We start from the raw sequence: 22,011 nt of genomic DNA on the forward strand, positions 1-22,011 counted from the left end.
CATCCCTGCCCTTGACTGGTCCTACTCTTTCCCTAGTCATTCGCTTATTCCTGACATACCTATAGAAAGCTTTTGGGTTTTCCTTGATCCTTCCTGCCAAATACTTCTCATGTCCCCTCCTTGCTCGTCTTAGCTCTCTCTTTAGATCCTTCCTCGCTACCTTGTAACTATCCATCGCCCCAACCGAAACTTCACATTTCATCTTCACATAGGCCTTCTTCTTCCTCTTAACAAGAGATTCCACTTCCTTGGTAAACCACGGTTCCCTCGCTCGACGCCTTCCTCCCTGTCTGACCGGTACATACTTATCAAGAACACGCAGTAGCTGATCCTTGAACAAGCCCCACTTATCCAGTGTGCCCAACACTTGCAGCCTACTTCTCCACCTTATCCCCCCCAAGTCACGTCTAATGGCATCATAATTGCCCTTCCCCCAGCTATAACTCTTGCCCTGCGGTGTATACTTATCCCTTTCCATCATTAACGTAAACGTCACCGAATTGTGGTCACTGTCCCCAAAGTGCTCTCCTACCTCCAAATCCAACACCTGGCCTGGTTCATTACCCAAAACCAAATCCAACGTGGCCTCGCCTCTTCTTGGCCTGTCAACATATTGTTTCAGGAAACCCTCCTGCACACACTGTACAAAAAACGACCCATCTATTGTACTCGAACTATATATTTTCCAGTCAATATTTGGAAAGTTAAAGTCTCCCATAATAACTACCCTGTTACTTTCGCTCATATCTAGAATCATCTTCGCCATCCTTTCCTCTACATCCCTAGAACTATTAGGAGGCCTATAAAAAACTCCCAACAGGGTGACCTCTCCTTTCCTGTTTCTAACTTCAGCCAATACTACCTCGGAAGAAGAGTCCCCATCTAGCATCCTCTCCGCCACCGTAATACTGCTCTTGACTAGCAGCGCCACACCTCCCCCTCTTTTGCCTCCTTCTCTGAGCTTACTAAAACACCTAAACCCCGGAACCTGCAACATCCATTCCTGTCCCTGCTCTATCCATGTCTCCGAAATGGCCACAACATCGAAGTCCCAGGTACCAACCCACGCTGCCAGTTCCCCTACCTTGTTTCGTATACTCCTGGCATTGAAGTAGACACACTTCAAACCACCTACCTGAACGCTGGCCCCCTCCTGCGACGTCAAATCTGTGCTCCTGACCTCTATACTCTCATTCTCCCTTACCCTAAAACTACAATCCAGGTTCCCATGCCCCTGCTGCATTAGTTTAAACCCCCCCAAAGAGCACTAACAAATCTCCCCCCCAGGATATTTGTGCCCCTCAGGTTCAGATGTAGACCATCCTGTCTGTAGAGGTCCCACCTTCCCCAGAAAGAGCCCCAGTTATCCAAAAATCTGAAACCCTCCCGCCTGCACCATCCCTGTAGCCACGTGTTTAAATGCTCTCTCTCCCTATTCCTCATCTCACTATCACGTGGCACGGGCAACAACCCAGAGATAACAACTCTGTTTGTTCTAGTTCTGAGCTTCCATCCTAGCTCCCTGAAAGCCTGCCTGACATCCTTGTCCCCTTTCCTACCTATGTCGTTGGTGCCAATGTGGACCACGACTTGGGGCTGCTCCCCCTCCCCCCTAAGGACCCGGAAAACACGATCCGAGACATCACGTACCCTTGCACCTGGGAGGCAACATACCAAACGTGAGTCTCTCACGCTCCCACAAAATCTCCTATCTGTGCCCCTGACTATAGAGTCCCCAATTACTAATGCTCTGCTCCTCTCCCCCTTCCCTTCTGAGCAACAGGGACAGACTCCGTGCCAGAGGCCCGTACCCCATGGCTTACCCCTGGTAAGTCCCCCCCCCCCACAAGTATCCAAAGCGGTATACTTGTTTCTCAGGGGAACGACCGCAGGGGATCCCTGCACTGACTGTTTTTTCCCAGTCCCTCTTACAGTTACCCACCTATCTCCAATCTTTGGTGTAACTAATTCCCTGAAGCTGCTATCTATGACCCCTTCTGCCTCCCGAATGATCCGAAGTTCTTCCAACTCCAGCTCCAGTTCCCTAACTCGGTCTTGGAGGAGCTGGAGATGGCAGCACTTCCTGCAGGTAAAATCAGCAGGGACACTAACTGCATCCCTCACCTCAAACATCCTGCAGGAGGAACTTTGCATGACAAGCCAGCTGTTTCGCCCACTGTGCTAAACCAGCCCCTGGCATTATCCCGACATTATGGGATATGGGCCGAAGGCAGGTATATGGAGTTAGGCCACAGATCAGCCATGATCTCATTGAATGACGGGACAGGCTCGAGGGGCTGAATGGCCTACTCCTGTTCCGAATGTTGCTAAGTCCTGGAGTGGGTTTGATCCGGAGATTCGGAGGCCTGAGTGTATCTGATTGTTGATGTCAAGTATGTCATATTTCAGGAAGGCATTAATTATAATAGATTACACCAAATCTTACCAAGACAAAGATATAAATGTGTGCAGCTTTGTGCCCCGCAGTATATGGCTGTAAACTGCAACTTTGTGTTTGTGGCTCTCCGCACAGTGAGATTACTGTCTGCCATTAATGGGAAGGGAGGAGATAGCCAAATGTTCTCGAACTGGAGGAGGCAGTGGTGATGGGGTATTAGACACCCAGTTATGGTATTGATTGACATCCACGGCATAAGATCTCAGTCAGTTTAGACTCTGGGGAAAGTTTTCTGCATTTCAAATTTTATTTTCCAGCTCTTGAGAAAATGAAGAGAAAAGCCGGAAGCCGAGCTTTGCAGGGCGCGACCATAAACATTGAACAGCTGCCCCGAACCGACCGCATTCTGGTGGAGAACATCAGTCCCACAGACGACAAGGACATCTTAAGCCTTTACTTCGAGAGCCGGCGCAGCGACGGAGGGAGCGTGCTGGATGTTACCATGGTTTCTCCTGGAACCGCCATCGTTGTGTTCCAGGAATGGGAAGGTATTGACTAACGGATTAGCTTACGTATTATGCAGGCTGTGAGGTAAAATGGTACGTTTGGGTAATGTGGTTCACAGGTGGTGAGTTCAAGTCCCAGGTTACAAAATCCAATCAGAGGAATTTAATTTTTAAAAGAATTATTGGAAAAGCTGATAGATTATCATCTGAACCCCACTATTCAGGAAAATTGTATCAACTTTGGATCCAAGCAGCTAAGGGCATTGCATGAACCCCAGACTTTGGTTTGGTAGATTTAAAGAAAGAGGGGCCAATTGAGGCCCTCGCGCCTGTTTCATCATTTAATAAAAGTATGGTCAAATAAACCTATCAATCTCAGTTCTGAACCGGAGCAATAGGTCAGAAGGTGAAAGCATTGAGGGAGAATGAGGGAATAGGGCCAGTATGGCTCTGAGGAAGAGCAGACAGGGAGATGTTGCTGAAAACAGCGGGTCTGGTGGCCTGAAATGCATATATTTTAATGCAAGGAGCATTACGGGTAAGGCTGATGAACTTAGAGCTTGGATTAGTACTTGGAACTATGATGTTGTTGCCATTAGAGACCTGGTTGAGGGAAGGACATGATTGGCAGCTAAACGTTCCAGGATTTAGATGTTTCAGGCGGGATAGAGGGGTAGGTAAAAGGGGAGGCGGAGTTGCGCTACTGGTTCGGGAGAATATCACAGCTGTACTACGGGAGGACACCTCAGAGGACAGCGAGGCAAATGGGTAGAGATCAGGAATAAGAAGGGTACAGTCACAATGTTGGGGGTTTACTAAAGGCCTCGCAACAGCCAGCGGGAGATAAAGGAGCAGATAGGTAGACAGATTTTGGAAAGGAGTTAAAGCAACAGGGTTGTTGTGATGGGAGTCTTTAACTTCCCCAATATTGACGGGACTCACTTAGTGCTAGGGGCTTGGACGGGGCAGAGTTTGTCAGGAGCATCCAGGAGGGCTTCTTAAAACAATGTGTAGATAGTCCAACTAGGGAAGGGACGGGACTGGACCTGGTATTGGGGAATGAGCCCGGCCAGGTGGTAGAAGTTTCAGTAGGGGAGCATTTCGGGAACAGTGACCACAATTCAGTAAGTTTTAAAGTGCTGGTGGACAAGGATAAGAGTGGTCCTAGGGTGAATGTGCTAAATTGGGGGAAGGCCATTTATAACAATATTAGGCGGGAACTAAAGAAAATAGATTGGGGGCAGATGTTTGAGGGTAAATCAACATCTGAATGTGGAAGGCTTTCAAATGTCAGTTGAAAGGAATACAGGACCGGCATGGTCCTGTGAGGAAGAAGGATAAATATGGCAAATTTCAGAAACCTTGGATAACGAGAGATATTGTAGGTCTCGTCAAAAAGAAAAGGGAGGTATTTGTCAGGGCCAGAAGGCTGGGAACAGACAAAGCTTGTGTGGAATATAAGGAAAGTAGGAAGGTACTTAAGCAAGGAGTTAGGAGGGCTAAAAGGGGACACAGAAAGTCATTGGCAAATAGGGTTAAGGAAAATCCAAGGCTTTTTACACGTACATAAAAAGCAAGAGGGTAGCCAGGGAAAGGGTTGGCCCACTGAAGGACGGGAGGGAATCTATGTGTGGAGCCAGAGGAAATGGGCGAGGTAGTAAATGAATACTTTGCATCAGTATTCACCAGAGAGAAGGAATTGGTGGATGTTGAGTCTGGAGAAGGGTGTGTAGATAGCCTGGGTCACATTGAGATCCAAAAAGACGAGGTGTTGGGCGTCTTGAAAAATATTAAGGTGGATAAGTCCCCAGGGCCTGATGGGATCTGCCCCAGAATACTGAAGGAGGCAAGAGAGGAAATTGCTGAGGCCTTGACAGAAATCTTTGGATCCTCACTGTCTTCAGATGATATCCCAGAGGACTGGCGAATAGCCAATGTTGTTCCTCTGTTTAAGAAGGGTAGCAACGATAATCCAGGGAACTACAGGCCGGTGAGCCTTGCGTCAGTGGTAGGGAAGTTACTGGAGAGAATTCTTCGAGACAGGATCTACTCCCATTTGGAAGCAAGTGAACATATTAGCGAGAGGCAGCACGGTTTTGTGAAGGGAAGGTCGTGTCTCACTAACTTGATAGAGTTTTTCGAAGAGGTCACAAAGATGATTGATGCAGGTCGGGCAGTGGATGTTGTCTGTATGGAATTCAGTAAGGCCTTTGACAAGGTCCCTCATGGTAGACTAGTACAAAAGGTGAAGTCACACGGGATCAGAGGTGAGCTGGCAAGATGGATACAGAACTGGCTCGGTCATAGAAGGCAGAGAGTAGCAATGGAAGGGTGCTTTTCTGATTGGAGGGCTGTGACTAGTGGTGTTCCGCAGGGATCAGTATATGCTGTTCGCAGTATATATAAATGATTTGTAGGAAAATTTAACTGGTCTGATTAATAAGTTTGCGGACGACACAAAGGTTGGTGGAGTTGTGGATAACAATGAGGACTGTCAGAGGATACAGCAGGATTTAGATCGTTTGGAGACTTGGGCGGAGAAATGGCAGATGGAGTTTAATCCGGACAAATGTGAGGTAATCCATTTTGGAAGGTCTAATATATGTAGGGAATATACAGTGAATGGTAGAACCCTCATGAGTATTGACAGTCAGAGAGATCTCGGTGTACAGGTCTACAGGTCACTGAAAGGGGCAACACAGGTGGAGCAGGTAGTCAAGAAGGCATACGGCATGCTTGCCTTCATTGGCAAGCATTGAGTATAAAAATTGGCAAGTCATGTTGCAGCTGTATAGAACCTTAGTTAGGCCACACTTGGAGTACAGTGTTCAATATAGTGGTCGTCACACTACCAGAAGGATGTGGAGGCTTTAGAGAGGGTGCAGCAGAGATTTACCAAAATGTTGCCTGGTATGGAGGGCATTAGCTATGAGGAGCGGTTGAATAAACTCGGTTTGTTCTCACTGGAACAACGGAGGTTGAGGGTCGAACTGATAGAGGTCTACAAAATTATGAGGGGTATAGACAGAGTGGATAGTCAGAGGCTTTTTCCCAGGGTAGAGGGATCAATAACTAGGGTACATAGGTTTAAGGTGCGAGGGGCAAGGTTTAGAGGAGATGTGCGAGGCAGGTTTTGTACACAGAGGGTAGTGGGTGCTGGAACTCGCGACCGGAGGAGGTGGTGGAAGCAGGGACGATAGTGACGTTTAAGGGGCATCTTGACAAATACATGAATAGGATGGGAATAGAGGGATACGGAGCCCAGATGTGTAGAAGATTTTAGTTTCGATGGATAGCATTGTCGGCGCAGGCTTGGAGGGCCGAAGGGCCAGTTCCTGTGCTGTACTTTTCTTTGCTTCGTCTTGAGTGTAATTGAATGCGCATCAATTTAATCTGCTACAATTTAAGTTGGAAGGATGGATCTCCGAATCAAATCGGAGTGCCTCCAGCTCAGCCCCCACGCGGATAACTCTGCTGCTATTTTTAAACACTGGCTGGCGTGCTTTAAGGGCTACCTCGACACGGCCGTAGGCAGCCCCACGGAAGGACAGAAGATGCATCTCCTGCGCTCCCGGGTCAGCCCTGGGATCTACCCCCTTATCGAGGAGGCGGAGAACTATGCTGCCGCTATAGAACTGCTAGAAGGACATTACACAACAGCCCTGTAAACCAGGTCTACGCTCGTCACCTGCTTGCGACTAGGCGGCAAAGCCCCGAGGAAACGTTGGAAGATTTCTACCGGGCGCTACTGGTGCTGGGCCGAAACTGTGGCTGCCGCAAGTTTTGGGAAGCGAGCACACGGAACTTTTCATCAGGGATGCCTTCGTTGCAGGTATGAGCTCCCCCGATATCCGCCGAAGACTCCTAGAAAGGGATACTCTGGGACTTACAAAGGCACGGGCCCTGGCAGGGTCCATGGACGTTGCCTACAAAAACGTGCTGTCTTTTGCACCGGATCGCGCGGCGGCCCCTTGGCCTGCGTGGCACCCCACAGCGGCAGCCCCTCATACCTTCCCCCTGACCCCGCAAGCCTGCGCAGCGAGACGGCCCGCTAACGCCGCCGGGCCCCGCTGTTTCTTCTGCGGGCAGGCGAACCATCCCCGCCTGTGCTGCCCGGCCCGCACCGCCACCTGCAAAGGGTGCGGCAAGAAGGGCCACTTTGTGGGGGTCTGCCAGGCCCACGCCGTGACCGCGGTCTCCAGTGACTATGGACTGCCGCGGCAATCCCCCCTTCAGGCCCCGACCAGCCAGCGCTCACCGGCACCCCCCTATCCTAGCGCCACGGGCGCGGCCATCTTGCCCCCCGGACTCCACGCTGGACGGGTGGGCGCCGCCATTTTGTCCATTGCCGCCGCCATCTTCTTCATCCCTGGATACCATGGGCGACCCATGGGTGACGCCATCTTGGATGGGGCCCCAGGCCCCCAGCACTGCCGGCTACACGCTGCCCGACCAGAACTCGCAATAGCTTCATCTGGCCTCGGTGACACTGGACCAAAGTTGACCCCGGACACTCGCAACGGCTACAACGACGGTCCTCATCAACGGCCAGGAGACATCGTGCCTGATTGACTGGGAGCACGGAAAGCTTCGTTCACCCCGACACGGTAAGGCGCTGTTCACTTGTAACCCACCCTGTAAATCAAAGGATCTCCCTGGCCTCCGGGTCACCCTCGGTGGAGATACAGGGGTTCTGCCTAGCGAACCTCACTGTCCAAGGCAGGAAATTCAACAATTTCCGCCTGTACGTCCTGCCGCACCTCTGCGCGGCTACCCTCCTGGGGCTGGACCTCCAATGCCATTTGCAAAGCCTGACTTTTAAATTCGGCGGCCCTATACCCCCCCTTACTGTCTGCGGCCTCGCGACCCTTAAGGTCGACCCGCCTTCCCTGTTTGCGAACCTCACCCCGGATTGCAAACCCGTCGCCACCAGGAGCAGACGGTACAATGCCCAAAAACTGGACCTTCATCAGGTCAGAGGTCCAAAGGCTGCTGGGGGAAGGGGTCATCGAAGCGAGCAACAGTCCCTGGAGAGCTCAAGTAGTGGTGGTAAAGACTGGGGAGAAGCATAGGATGGTCATAGACTACAGCCAGACCATCAACAGGTTTACGCAGCTAGATGCGTACCCTCTCCCCCGCATATTTGACCTGGTAAACAGGATCGCGCAATACAAGGTCTCCACGGTGGATCTCAAGTCCGCCTTCCACCAGCTACCCTCCGTACTAGTGACCGCAAGTACACTGCTTTCGAAGCAGATGGGCGGCTCTATCAATTTTTAAGAGTTCCCTTTGGTGTCACTAATGGGGTCTCGGTCTTCCAGCGAGAGATGGACCGAATGGTTGACCGGTACGGCTTACGCGCAACGTTCCCGTATCTGGATAACGTCACCATCTGCGGCCATGACCAGCAGGGCCACATCACCAACCTCCGCAAATTCCTCCAGACCGCGAAAATCCTTAATCTGACATACAATAAGGATAAATGCGTGTTTAGCACCGACCGTCTAGCCATTCTAGGCTACGTAGTGCGAAGTGGGGTCATAGGCCCCGACCCTGAGCGCATGCGCCCCCTTATGGAGTTCCCCCTCCCTCACTGCCCCAAGGCCCTGAAGCGCTGCCTCGGGTTCTTCAGCTATTATGCACAATGGGTCCCCAATTACGCAGACAAGGCTCGACCCCTGATCCAGTCCACAACCTTCCCCCTGTCGACGGAGGCCCGCCAGGCCTTCAGCCGCATCAAAGCAGACATTGCAAAGGCCACGATGTGCGCCATCGACAAGTCCCTCCCCTTCCAGGTCGCGAGCGATGCGTCCGACGTAGCTCTGGCCGCCACCCTCAACCAAGCGGGCAGGCCCGTGGCTTTCTTCTCCCGTACCCTCCATGCTTCCGAAATTCGCCACTCCTCGGTCGAAAAAGAAGCACAAGCCATAGTTGAAGCTGTGAGACATTGGAGGCATTACCTGGCCGGCAGGAGATTCACTCTCCTCACGGAACAACGGTCGGTGGCTTTCATGTTCGATAATGCACAGTGGGGCAAGATTAAAAACGACAAGATCTTGCGGTGGAGGATAGAACTCTCCATTTTCAACTACGAGATCTTGTACCGTCCGGGGAAGCTGAACGAGGCTCCTGATGCCCTGTCCCGCGGCACTTGTGCCACTGCACAAGTGGACCGCCTCCGAGTCCTCCACGAGGACCTCTGCCACCCGGGGGTCACTCGATTTCTCCATTTCGTCAAGACCCGCAACCTGCCCTACTCCATCGAGGAGGTCAGGACAGTCACCAGAGACTGCCAAATCTGCGCGGAGTGCAAACCGCACTTCTACCGGCCAGAGAGGGCGCACCTGATAAAGGCTTCCCGTCCCTTTGAACGCCTCAGCATGGACTTCAAAGGCCCCCTCCCCTCCACCGACCGCAACACGTACTTCCTGAACGTGATTGATGAGTACTCCCGGTTTCCATTCGCCATTCCCTGCCCAGACATCACCACAACCACCATCATCAAGGCCCTCCTGGGTATCTTTACACTGTTTGGTTTCCCTGCATACATTCACAGTGATAGGGGGTCCTCCTTTTATGAGCGACGAACTGCGTCAATTCCTGCTCAGCAAGGGCATTGCCTCGAGCAGGACGGCCAGTTACAATCCCCGGGGAAACGGGCAGGTAGAGAGGGAGAACGGAACAGTCTGGAAGACCGTTCTACTGGCCCTATGGTCCAGGAATCTCCCGGTCTCCCGCTGGCAAGAGGTCCTCCCGATGGCCCTCCACGCCATCCGGTCACTGCTCTGTACAACCACAAATCAGACACCTCATGAACGTCTCCTTGTTTTCCCCAGGACGTCCACCTCCGGGACCTTGCTCCCAACCTGGCTAGCGACACCCAGACCCATCCTGCTTCGGAAGCACGTGCAGGCGCACAAGTCGGACCCGTTGGTCGAGAGGGTCCACCTGCTGCACGCTAATCCCCAGTACGCCTACGTGGCGTTCCCTGACGGCCGGCAAGACACAGTCTCCCTTCGGGACCTGGCGCCTGCCAGAACCCCACGCGCACCCGGACCATTGCCCCCACCCCTACCTCCCCCACAGCACCTCACTGGAGGGTCAGTACTCCCGCCGCTCCTGCCTAGGCCCGACCACCCACCGACGCCCCCTATAGGCGCCCCCCTCCCTGTCAATCTTTTGTCCCTACAGCGCCGCCTAGGGGTGACGAAGCTGCCAGGGAGGACGACACACGCTCCCGGAGTCGCAACCGCCGGGACCCTCGTCAGAATCACCGCGAAGCCTAGACGCTCCAGAAGGACGACCAGGCCGCCCGATCGACTGATTGCTGCACTATGAACACTTTGTACATATCCTCGACATCACGGTACCTCCATACCTGGTCATACCATGCTAAAGGCGACTATTAACGCTGGCCACCACCCCCGCCGGGCTCTTTTTTTAACAGGGGGTGAATGTGGTAGTACCAGGTATTGTGGTACCCGAGAGGCTGATGACCATTGGTTAGACCCAGGAGTCTACCATTGGCTGTATTATGTAGCTCCGCCCTGAAGGCGGGGTATAAGAGATGGTGCCATCCCAGCAGCCTTCACTTTCTGTATCGAAGCTGCTGGGGAAAAGGTTCTAGCAGATTAAAGCCTTCAGTTATGGAATCACTTTGTCTTGAGTGTAATTGATTGCGCATCTCACACGATGTGAATGTTGCCAGAGGTTAAATTATGCGGAGGGGCCACATAAATTAGGCTTGTACCCATTCCCTGGAATGTCGAAAGCTTTGTTAGGCAAAGGCATTGAGCAATCTGGAGCTCAGACACGTGGAATTAGCGTACAGAAGCTCGAGACGCTGAATGGCTGAGAAACTATTTCTGGAGTTGACCACCTCAAATGCTCTGCATTAACACTCACCTTAATGGAGTCACGGGTTTATAATGTGCTGCCCCACTGTGCAAATTCCCAGAACCCGGCAGCCAGGGATTGGCAAGCTAGTGAAGAACAGCCCCTGCCTCCTGAACACATTTTAATTAAAATATTTTGTTTGCTGCTTAGTATTCTGTTGGAAACTAACCAATGCTACTGGCTGGAAAGACTTCAGTTTGCGCCACATCATCTCGGGATGTCCCAAAGTGCTTTGCGGCTGCCGATGCTCTGAACAATAGTCACACACTGGCTGAAATGGAGGATTTACTCCCATTTCTGTGTGGGGATAGCAAGCAGTGAGGTTTGTCCCGTTTAGACCCTGTGTGAATTAAAATTTTGTCTGCATGCGGAACCCGGGACATCAGTGTGACTTTGTGCGATCGACATGAAGGGCTTGTTATGATTAGATTTAAAAAATCAGGAAGTGACATATAACAGGTGGCTGGTTGTTTCCTAGTTCTTATTATAGAGTTACCATTGGAGCTTAACACCTTGGTGTGCATGTGACCTGTCCAGCGAGTGGTGGAGCAGACTATGTCCTTATTGGAACTTGATGAAGAGTCTGACGAATGGCCTTATCACATATACTGCCTGACCCGCTGAGTATTTGCAGCATTTTCTGTTTTTATTTTGAACAGACTAGGAATCTTCAGCGGGGGGGGGGGGGTTGGTGGGATTTATTAGATATGGGGCAACTTCAGGGATTTCTTGTCCTGCATCACGAACTACCACACAACCGTCCCATTGCACACAACAGGCCCGTGGACCTTGGGCGGGGGTCTCCGCTCTTGGGGCGCGCGGGTTTCAAAAATCCCGCCCGGGATGAGCAAATGTCATTATTGAGGTCTGTTGTTTACCTGTTTTGCAGCTGTTGACCGAGTTCTTCAGAAGTGCCAGAAACTGCAGGATCGTGAATTGCTCGTTCGTCCCTATTACGATTTCCTCCAGCTCCCCAGCACAGATCGAGAATGTGGCAGGCAGACAGTAGAAACCCAAGCTGAGGTGCTGGCCGAAGTGACAAGCGTGATAAATGTCCCTGACAAGGTGAAGCTGAATATCTTGCATTCCAACCCATTCCTGCATGACCTGAGGAACGAATGTTCGGAGTTGTCCCTGACTATCGATGCCAATAACTGTGTCTGTGTCCGTGGAACGGATCCCTTGCAGATCGAGAAGACGAAAAGCCGGATTCTGGAATTCCTGAGCCAGATAGCCCAAGTGGATGTCCCCATCAGTGAGGACCAGGCAAAATTCTTTTCCAGGGGCGATATTCAGGATCACTTGCAGAACGTGCTGCGCGAGAAGGGCTTGCCGACTTGTTTTTCCATCTCGGACGGTGTGCTGACGGTCACTGCTCCCTCAGTTCCTGTCGCCCATCAGGTCGCCCACCTGATTGAGCAGCAGATTAGCCAGTTTAGTATCTCGATATCGGACAGACAGCTCCACGTGCTGACCGCTCCTGACTGGGAGAAGCTGTTGCCGTCACTGAGGTTCTGTGAGGCTCGGATATCTGACGTCGGCGACCAGGTCTGCTTCATCTCCCTCAAATGTTTCCGAGCTGAAAACGAGGAACGGGTGAAAGATTTGCTGGAAAATAGTGTTTCGGAGGATCTCGTGATAGGGATGGAACCCGGCAAATTGAGATTCCTTCAGGAATATTACCAAGACTTTCTAGCTGGGTCTCAACAGGTTTCAATTTTTCCATTAGAAGGTGATACCGCAGGACTACGGGTAGGTCATTCTTTTAGTTATGTAACTTCATTGTCCCTCTTCTTTTGCCACAGTAATAATGCTTGCTGAATCCAGGCGAATGATCACTAGTAATCATCAGCAGCCTAAGCCAAGTTTCATTTCTTATTTGTGTGAGCTGTGCTCAGTTGTCTCTTGTCACAACGCACTGGGTTCAAGTCCAACTCCAAGGCTTGAGCAGAAAAATGACTGCAGTGACTGAGGGAGTGCTGTCAGAGGTTTGGCTTTCCGATGAGAGTTTAAACGGAGTCCCCGCCTACCTGCAGGCTGGATGTATCTTGATGAAGAGCAGGGCTATCATCACCAGTGCCCTGACCACCACTCCTCTCTTATCAGCCTGTTCATCCCATGTCCAACATTGAGTGAGCGGAATTGGCCCTAATTAAATATTGGGAAGCCCAAAGCCATTCCCGTTGGTTACGCACAACACACCCTGTTCCCTAGTTACCAGATCCATTCCTCTCCCTGGCAACTGTCTGAAGCTGAGCCAGATTCTTCGTACACTCTATCCCCGAGATGAATTTCCGACCGTTTATCCACACCGTCACTAAGACTGCCGCCTTCCATCACGTCACCTGACTCCCTCCTTAACTTAGCTCATTTGATTCTGAAGCCATTAATTACTATTGTTAAACTTTCCTCCATAGGGGCAGCATGGTGGCACAGTGGTTAGCACTACCTCACAGCGCCAGGGTCCCAGGTTCAATTCCGTCCTGGGGTGACTGTCTGTGTGGAGTCAGCACGTTCTCCCCGTGTGTGCGTGGGTTTCCTCCGCGTGCTCCGGTTTCCTCCCGCAGTCCAAAGATGCACGGGTTAGGTGGGTTGACCATGCTAAATTGCCCCTTCGTGTCCAGGGACGTGCAGGTCAGGTTATGGGAACAGGGCAGGGTGGGCATGGCTAGAGTGCTCTTTCGAAGAGTCGGTGCCGACTCAATGGACCGAATGGCCGCCTTCTTACTCCCGTGTACTAATCTTTCATGCGGGAACTTGCCAAATGCCTTTTGGAACACAGACAGTGACCCAAGGCCGGAATTGAACCCGGGACCCTGGAGCTGTGAGGCAGCAGTGCTAACCATTGAGGATTATAGGGGCAGGCTGGAAAGTAGAGTTCAGGCCACGCTCAGGTCAGCCATGATCCTATTGAGTAGCAGAGCTGGCTCGAGGGGTCTAATTTTCTGTTATGAGTTCATGAACGGGCTGTGTGTGTTGGTGTCAGACTGGGGTTGACGATACAAAAAGATAAGTGAGGATGCAAGTTGAGAGGAGGACACACAGAATCTGTGAAGAGATATGGCTGGGGAAGTGAGTGGACAGAAAACAGGAAGAGTGTAATGTGGGAAAATGCGAGGGTGCTAGAAAAGCTAAATATTAGCATGACGGGTATACAGTAGGTAAGCATGAAGGCAAATAGAATGTTGGCCTTTATTGCAAGAGGTATGAAGTATGGAAGTAGGGAGGTCTTGCTACAACTGCGGAGCATTCGTAAGACTCCCCCCCCCCCCCCCCCTTAGTCTCATTAAGGAGGGATATACTTTAATTGGAAGCAGTTCAGAGGAAGTTCGCGAGGTGATTCATGGGATGAATGGGTTGTCGTCTGAGGAAGTTGAGCAGATTGGGCCTAAACTCATTGGAGTTTAGAAGAATGATGAGTGATCTTATTGAGACATGCATCATTCTGAGGGGGGTCTGTTTCTCAGAGAGAGAATGTTTCCCATCGTGGGAGAATTTAGAATTAGGGGGCTCAGACCCCCAAAATAAGGGGTCTCCTATTTAGGATGGAGCTGAGGAGGAAGTTCTTCTTTCAGAGGCTAGTAGCCCAGAGAACAGTAGAGATGGGACATTGAATATGTTCAAGGCCAAGTTAGACAGATTGTTGATCTACAAGGGGGTCAAGGATGATGAGGGTGAAAGGTTGAAGGGCTTGCCCCTGTACCCGAAAATTCCTGGAGGGTCATATCTCTTGGTCAAAGGAGTAATCTTTATTAGGAGCACGCAAGGAGAAGCCCCCCCCTCACGAGTGATCCAAGAATTGCTGCCAATACAATGTTTGAGCAGTTTGTTTATACGCTTACTTGACAAGCTCTTTCTTTAGTTACATCACTGTCCCAATTGACTCTTTCCTGAGTTTGTCTACCTCTCGATTGGATTATTCATGTGATTCTCTGTGTCTCACACACAAGCTTTCCTCAAGTTTCAGCAGCCTGGGTTTTGTGGCAAGTATCTCATCATTCCCACCCGTTAGCCTCCCCTTACAGAGGGGCAGAGAGGAGAGTGGAGCTTAGGCCACAATCAGATAAGCCTCAATCTTGTTGAACGGAGGAACGACACGGAGGCACAGTGGTTAGCACTGCTGCCTCACAGCGCCAGGGGCTGGGGTTCGATTCCGACCTTGGGTGACTGACTGTGCGGAGTTTGCACATTCTCCCCGTGTCTGCATGAGTTTCCTCCGGGTGCTCTGGTTTCTTCCCACAGAGCAAAGATGTGCAGGTTAAGTGGATTCATAGAATCATAGAATGTACAGTGGAGAAGGAGGCCATTCAGCCCATCGAGTCTGCACCGGCTCTTGGAAAGAGCACCCTACTTAAACCTGCACCTCCACCCTATCCCTGTAAACCCAGTGATGCCACCTAACCTTTTGGTCACTAAGGGCAATTTAGCATGGCCAGTCCACCTAACCTGCACTTCTTTGGACAGTGGGAGGAAACCGGAGCACCCGGAGGAAACCCACGCAGACACGGGGAGAAAGTGCAGCCACTGCACAGATAATCACCCGAGGCCGGGATTGAATCTGGCCATGGTAAAATTGTCCCTTCGTGTCTAAAGATGTACAGGTTAAGTGGGGTTACAAGGAAAGGGCAGGGGGTTGGGCCGAGGTCGGTGGGATGTTCTTTCAGAGGGTTGGTGCAGACCTGATGGGCCGAATGGCCTCCTTCTGCACTGTAGGAATTTTATGTCAGTGCTAATGGGCCAAATAGTCAACTCCTTCTCCTAATTCTTATGAAAATTCTCCTCATCTCTGTCCTAAATGGTCTACCCCGTATTCTCAGTCTGTGACCCCTGGTTCTGGACACACCCACCATCGGAACATCCTTCCTGCTGTTCCTACTCTGTTCAGTCCCTATCATAGAGGTTATGCTGATTGTTAGATAAGGAAGGATGGAAGGAGCATGGACAGCTTGGGCTGAATGTCCACAGATTTCTGTAAATCTTTGGCTGCTGAAACTTGAGAAACCTTGTCTGTGAGACACAGAGAGTCACATCAGTAATCTGAATGGCCTCTTCTGTGCCACAAATCCAATGTGCTTCTCTGAATGTGCAGTGGTTTTGTTTTTTTTTTTGCCTCCATATTGACCGCACAGCCAATTGATTGACTAAACCGTTGATGTCTGCCTGGTGTGTTTGTCTTTCCACAGATCACTGGGGTGGGCAGTGCCTGTGAAAATGTGGATGAGCTCCTCCGCAGCATAGCCTCAAACATCTGCTCCCGGACACTCACCCTTCAGAAACCCGGCATCTGTCGTTTCCTGCGGGAGGAACGAGGGATCAACATTTTGAAGCACCTGGAGATAAAATACAAGTGCACGATTGGGCTGGAGGGAGTGCGTTGGATGATGCTGCAAACCAAGGTGCAGACGCTCATGGAATTCCGGGGGTCAGCGAGAGGTTTAAAGCGGGATTGCTAGGCTGCTCCTGGCATCCATACAAACAAATCCTGAAAAGCTGGGTCTTTTATTGTTAGAACGAAGGAAATTCTGAGGCGCTAAAAAGTCTGAAAGCCTGAATGCTAAAACGGGATAGGCTAGAACCAAAACAGTCAGTTTGCCTCAGCTGAAGGGCGGGTGGACAAAGGTTCGTAGATACAAGATTAGTTTTGAGAGATTTAAAACTGATGTTTTCCCACACACACTGTGGCGAGGTCCCGGAATTCATTAAAGCTTGGATCAGACCGGTCGATAAGATAAACTGCTACGGGTGGGTAATCAGGGTGAACACTGACATAGACTCTTTGGACAAAGTATTTGTGCTGTAATTTCTACATTTTAAAAATGTATTTGCAGCAAGAATTTTGAGCAGGTTGCTGTCTGCAGGGCAGACGAGGCGCCCCATAGTCTGTTGGGCAGCACGGTAGCTCAGTGGTTGGCACTATGTCTTCACAGCTCCGGAGTCCCAGGTTCGATTCCCGGCTTGGGTCACTGCCCGTGCGGAGTCTGCACGTTCTCCCCGTGTCAGCGTGGCTTTCCTCCGGGTGCTCCGGTTTCCTCCCACAGTCCAAAGATGTGCAGGTTAGGTGGATTGGCCATGATAAATTGCCCTTCGTGTCCAAAAGAAAAGTTAGTGGGGTTACTGGGTTACGGGGATAGGGTGGAGGTATGGGCTTAAGTAGGGTGCTCTTTCCAAGGGCCGGTGCAGACTCGATGGGCCGAATGACCACCTTCTGCACTGTAAATTCTATGATTCTATGATTTCCCGCGCTCTGAATCATTAACTGGTTTCAAGAAAGAGATAGAAATATTTCAGATTTTTTAAAAACAGGTTACAGGGATATGGGGAACAGGTAGTGAGGTGGATGAGAGATCAGCCATAATCTGATTGAATGGCGCACACAGCAGGCTCGAAGGGCTGAATTGCCTACCTCTGCTCCCGATTCCTATATTCTACCCCGGCGTCCTGCATGATTACGCCTCTCAAATGCCCACCCAGTTTATTGTTGAAATTATTCACTGTCCCCTTGTCAGCCCTGAAATCCAGGTCGCTGCAACTCACTGCGTAAAGACGTTTTGCTCATGTTCCTCCCTGAACCTCTCACCCAAAAGATAAATCCATGTCTTCTGCCCCTTCTATCAATAAAGGGAGCAGCTTTTCTTTACCTATCTTATTCAAACCTGACATGAAATGAAATGAAAATCGCTTATTGTCACAAGTAGGCTTCAAATGAAGTTACTGTGAAAAGCCCCTAGTCGCCACATTCCGGCGCCTGAGCGGGTAAGAACATAAGAAATAGGAGGAGGTGGAGGCCGTTTGGCCCCTCGAGCCTGCACCATGAATCAATAGGATCATGGCTGATCTGATTGAGGCCTGGACTCCACTGGCCTACCTGTCCCACAACCCTAAACTCGACCTTGAATGTGTTCAAGGATCCACAGTCCCACTGCAGTCTGGGGAAATTAATTCCACAGACCAGTAACCCTCTGAGAGAAGGAAACCCTTCACATCTCCGTCTTAAATGGAAGACCCCTTTTTAAACTGGATCCCCGAGTTCTAGATTCCTCCAGAAGAGGAAACACCCTCTGGGCAACCACCCCGTCAGTCTGCCTGCCTCAGAGTCTTATACATCCACCCCGTCAGTCTGCCTGCCTCAGAGTCTTATACATCCACCCCGTCAGTCTGCCTGCCTCAGAGTCTTATACATCCACCCCGTCAGTCTGCCTGCCTCAGAGTCTTATACATCCACCCCGTCAGTCTGCCTGCCTCAGAGTCTTATACATCCACCCCGTCAGTCTGCCTGCCTCAGAGTCTTATACATCCACCCCGTCAGTCTGCCTGCCTCAGAATCTTATACATCCACCCCGTCAGTCTGCCTGCCTCAGAATCTTATACATCCACCCCGTCAGTCTGCCTGCCTCAGAGTCTTATACATCCACCCCGTCAGTCTGCCTGCCTCAGAGTCTTATACATCCACCCCGTCAGTCTGCCTGCCTCAGAATCTTATACATCCACCCCGTCAGTCTGCCCGCCTCAGAATCTTATACATCCACCCCGTCAGTCTGCCTGCCTCAGAGTCTTATACATCCACCCCGTCAGTCTGCCCGCCTCAGAATCTTATACATCCACCCCGTCAGTCTGCCCGCCTCAGAATCTTATACATCCACCCCGTCAGTCTGCCTGCCTCAGAATCTTATACATCCACCCCGTCAGTCTGCCCGCCTCAGAATCTTATACATCCACCCCGTCAGTCTGCCTGCCTCAGAGTCTTATACATCCACCCCGTCAGTCTGCCTGCCTCAGAGTCTTATACATCCACCCCGTCAGTCTGCCTGCCTCAGAGTCTTATACATCCACCCCGTCAGTCTGCCTGCCTCAGAGTCTTATACATCCACCCCGTCAGTCTGCCCGCCTCAGAATCTTATACATCCACCCCGTCAGTCTGCCTGCCTCAGAGTCTTATACATCCACCCCGTCAGTCTGCCTGCCTCAGAATCTTATACATCCACCCCGTCAGTCTGCCTGCCTCAGAATCTTATACATCCACCCCGTCAGTCTGCCTGCCTCAGAGTCTTATACATCCACCCCGTCAGTCTGCCCGCCTCAGAATCTTATACATCCACCCCGTCAGTCTGCCCGCCTCAGAATCTTATACATCCACCCCGTCAGTCTGCCTGCCTCAGAATCTTATACATCCACCCCGTCAGTCTGCCCGCCTCAGAGTCTTATACATCCACCCCGTCAGTCTGCCTGCCTCAGAATCTTATACATCCACCCCGTCAGTCTGCCTGCCTCAGAATCTTATACATCCACCCCGTCAGTCTGCCTGCCTCAGAGTCTTATACATCCACCCCGTCAGTCTGCCCGCCTCAGAATCTTATACATCCACCCCGTCAGTCTGCCCGCCTCAGAATCTTATACATCCACCCCGTCAGTCTGCCTGCCTCAGAATCTTATACATCCACCCCGTCAGTCTGCCCGCCTCAGAATCTTATACATCCACCCCGTCAGTCTGCCTGCCTCAGAGTCTTATACATCCACCCCGTCAGTCTGCCTGCCTCAGAGTCTTATACATCCACCCCGTCAGTCTGCCTGCCTCAGAGTCTTATACATCCACCCCGTCAGTCTGCCCGCCTCAGAGTCTTATACATCCACCCCGTCAGTCTGCCTGCCTCAGAATCTTATACATCCACCCCGTCAGTCTGCCTGCCTCCGAATCTTATACATCCACCCCGTCAGTCTGCCTGCCTCCGAATCTTATACATCCACCCCGTCAGTCTGCCCGCCTCAGAGTCTTATACATCCACCCCGTCAGTCTGCCCGCCTCAGAGTCTTATACATCCACCCCGTCAGTCTGCCCGCCTCAGAATCTTATACATCCACCCCGTCAGTCTGCCTGCCTCAGAATCTTATACATCCACCCCGTCAGTCTGCCTGCCTCAGAGTCTTATACATCCACCCCGTCAGTCTGCCTGCCTCAGAATCTTATACATCCACCCCGTCAGTCTGCCTGCCTCAGAGTCTTATACATCCACCCCGTCAGTCTGCCTGCCTCAGAATCTTATACATCCACCCCGTCAGTCTGCCTGCCTCAGAATCTTATACATCCACCCCGTCAGTCTGCCTGCCTCAGAATCTTATACATCCACCCCGTCAGTCTGCCCGCCTCAGAGTCTTATACATCCACCCCGTCAGTCTGCCTGCCTCAGAATCTTATACATCCACCCCGTCAGTCTGCCTGCCTCAGAATCTTATACATCCACCCCGTCAGTCTGCCTGCCTCCGAATCTTATACATCCACCCCGTCAGTCTGCCCGCCTCAGAGTCTTATACATCCACCCCGTCAGTCTGCCCGCCTCAGAATCTTATACATCCACCCCGTCAGTCTGCCTGCCTCAGAATCTTATACATCCACCCCGTCAGTCTGCCTGCCTCAGAATCTTATATGTTTCAATAAGATCACCTCTCATTCTTCTAAACTCCAATTAGTATAGGCCCAAGCTGGCCAACCTTTCCACATCAGACAAACCCCTCACCCTAGGCCTTCACTGGCTAGGCCACTCCTCCCAAAGAAGGCGACAGTGAGCTTTATTCTTGTATCATAGATATCATAGAATTTACAGTGCAGAAGGAGGCCATTCGGCCCATCGAGTCTGCACCGGCTCTTGGAAAGAGCACCCTACCCAATGTCCACACCTCCACCCTATCCCCATAACCCAGTAACCCCACCCTACACTAAGGGCAATTTTGGACACTATGGGCAATTTAGCATGGCCAATCCACCTAACCCGCACATCTTTGGACTGTGGGAGGAAACAGGAGCACCCGGAGGATGTGCAGACTCCGCACAGACAGTGACCCAGAGCCTGGACCTCCGCACAGGCTGTGGGGGGAAACCCACGCAAACATTGGGAGAATGTGCAAACTCCACACGGACAGTGACCCAGAGCCTGGATCGAACCTGGGACCTCGGCGCCGTGAGGCGACAATGCAAACCCCTGCGCCACCGTCCACACCTCCACCCTATCCCCATAACCCAGTAACCCCACCCTACACTAAGGGCAATTTTGGACACTTTGGGCAATTTAGCATGGCCAATCCACCTAACCTGCACATCTTTGGACTGTGGGAGGAAACCGGAGCACCCGGAGGAAACCCACGCACACACGGGGAGGATGTGCAGACTCCGCACAGACAGTGACCCAAGCCGGAATCGAACCTGGGACCCTGGAGCTGTGAAGCATTTGTGCTATCCACAATGCTACCGTGCTGCCCCTGCAGTCTGTGTGGTGTATGTGCTGTTTGGAAAGTTTCATGCAATCGTTGACTCGCTCGAGTCAATGGCATTATGGAACTGGAGCACGTGCAATCTGGAAAGGTTAAGCATGGCGGGTTTCCTCTTCCACAGGACACTAATGTTGGAGTTTGTACGATAATCCGGGAGCTTCACGGTAATTTACTCTGATCCTGTGTGATAACTCGATGAATTCCAATTCTGCCGGTGGGATCTTCGGCCGCGCCCGCCCGGCGACCGGGAATTCCCGCCTGAGGTCAGCAGACCGTTACACGGTGCACGTCTCGTCCATGGCAATCTTGTGCAGGGCGCGGCTGAAGAATCCTCATTCTTTGAGTCATTAGTTCAGATCTCTGGATCTAATCATGAGGTGGGGGTTGTGGGGATAGGGCGGAGGAGTGGGCCTGGGTAGGGTGCTCTTTTAGAGTGTTGGTGCAGACTTGGTGGGCCGAATGGCCTCCTTTTGCACTCTAAGGATTCTATTAATTTCTATCTATTCTACGATTGTTAGTCCAGTAACACTATACTGGAAGAAGTTTGGCATTATAAAAACCTGTACTGTTGTAAAAACAGCAACCGGGTGATCGGCTGAATGGCCTCCTTTGTTGCTATAATTCCCCTATGACACACAATACAACCGGAAAATGGTGCAATACACAAATTGGTTGTGAGAGAATAATTGGCATCCCTTCCACAAACATTCACTCCCTCCACCACCAGCGCACAGTGGCAGCCGTGTGTACCATCTACAAGATGAGCTGCAGGAACTCGCCAAGGTTCCTTAGACATCAACTTCCAAACCCACCACTGCTACCATCTAGAAGGACAAGGACAACAGATATCTGGGAACACCACCACCTGGAGGTTCCCCTCCCAGTCACTCACCATCCTGACTTGGAAATATATTGGCCGTTCCTTCACTGTCACTGGGGCAACATCCTGGA

At 51.3% G+C, this 22,011-nt stretch overlaps 1 protein-coding gene across 4 annotated transcripts in view; it reads left to right on the plus strand.

Annotated features, from left to right (window-relative positions):
- parp10 (poly(ADP-ribose) polymerase family member 10) overlaps nucleotides 1-22,011 on the plus strand; it is a 60,191-nt gene that overhangs the window by 13,487 nt on the left and 24,693 nt on the right. For all 4 annotated transcript variants that reach the window (XM_072508012.1, XM_072508011.1, XM_072508013.1 and 1 more), the window contains 3 exons: nucleotides 2,716-2,946; nucleotides 11,690-12,552; nucleotides 15,984-16,196. In XM_072508012.1, coding sequence (XP_072364113.1) covers nucleotides 2,716-2,946; nucleotides 11,690-12,552; nucleotides 15,984-16,196 — 1,307 coding nt within the window. The remainder of the gene's footprint in view (nucleotides 1-2,715; nucleotides 2,947-11,689; nucleotides 12,553-15,983; nucleotides 16,197-22,011) is intronic.

This window comes from Scyliorhinus torazame, chromosome 6 (assembly GCF_047496885.1).
Source record: "Scyliorhinus torazame isolate Kashiwa2021f chromosome 6, sScyTor2.1, whole genome shotgun sequence".
In the NCBI taxonomy this organism is placed as follows: domain Eukaryota; kingdom Metazoa; phylum Chordata; class Chondrichthyes; order Carcharhiniformes; family Scyliorhinidae; genus Scyliorhinus; species Scyliorhinus torazame.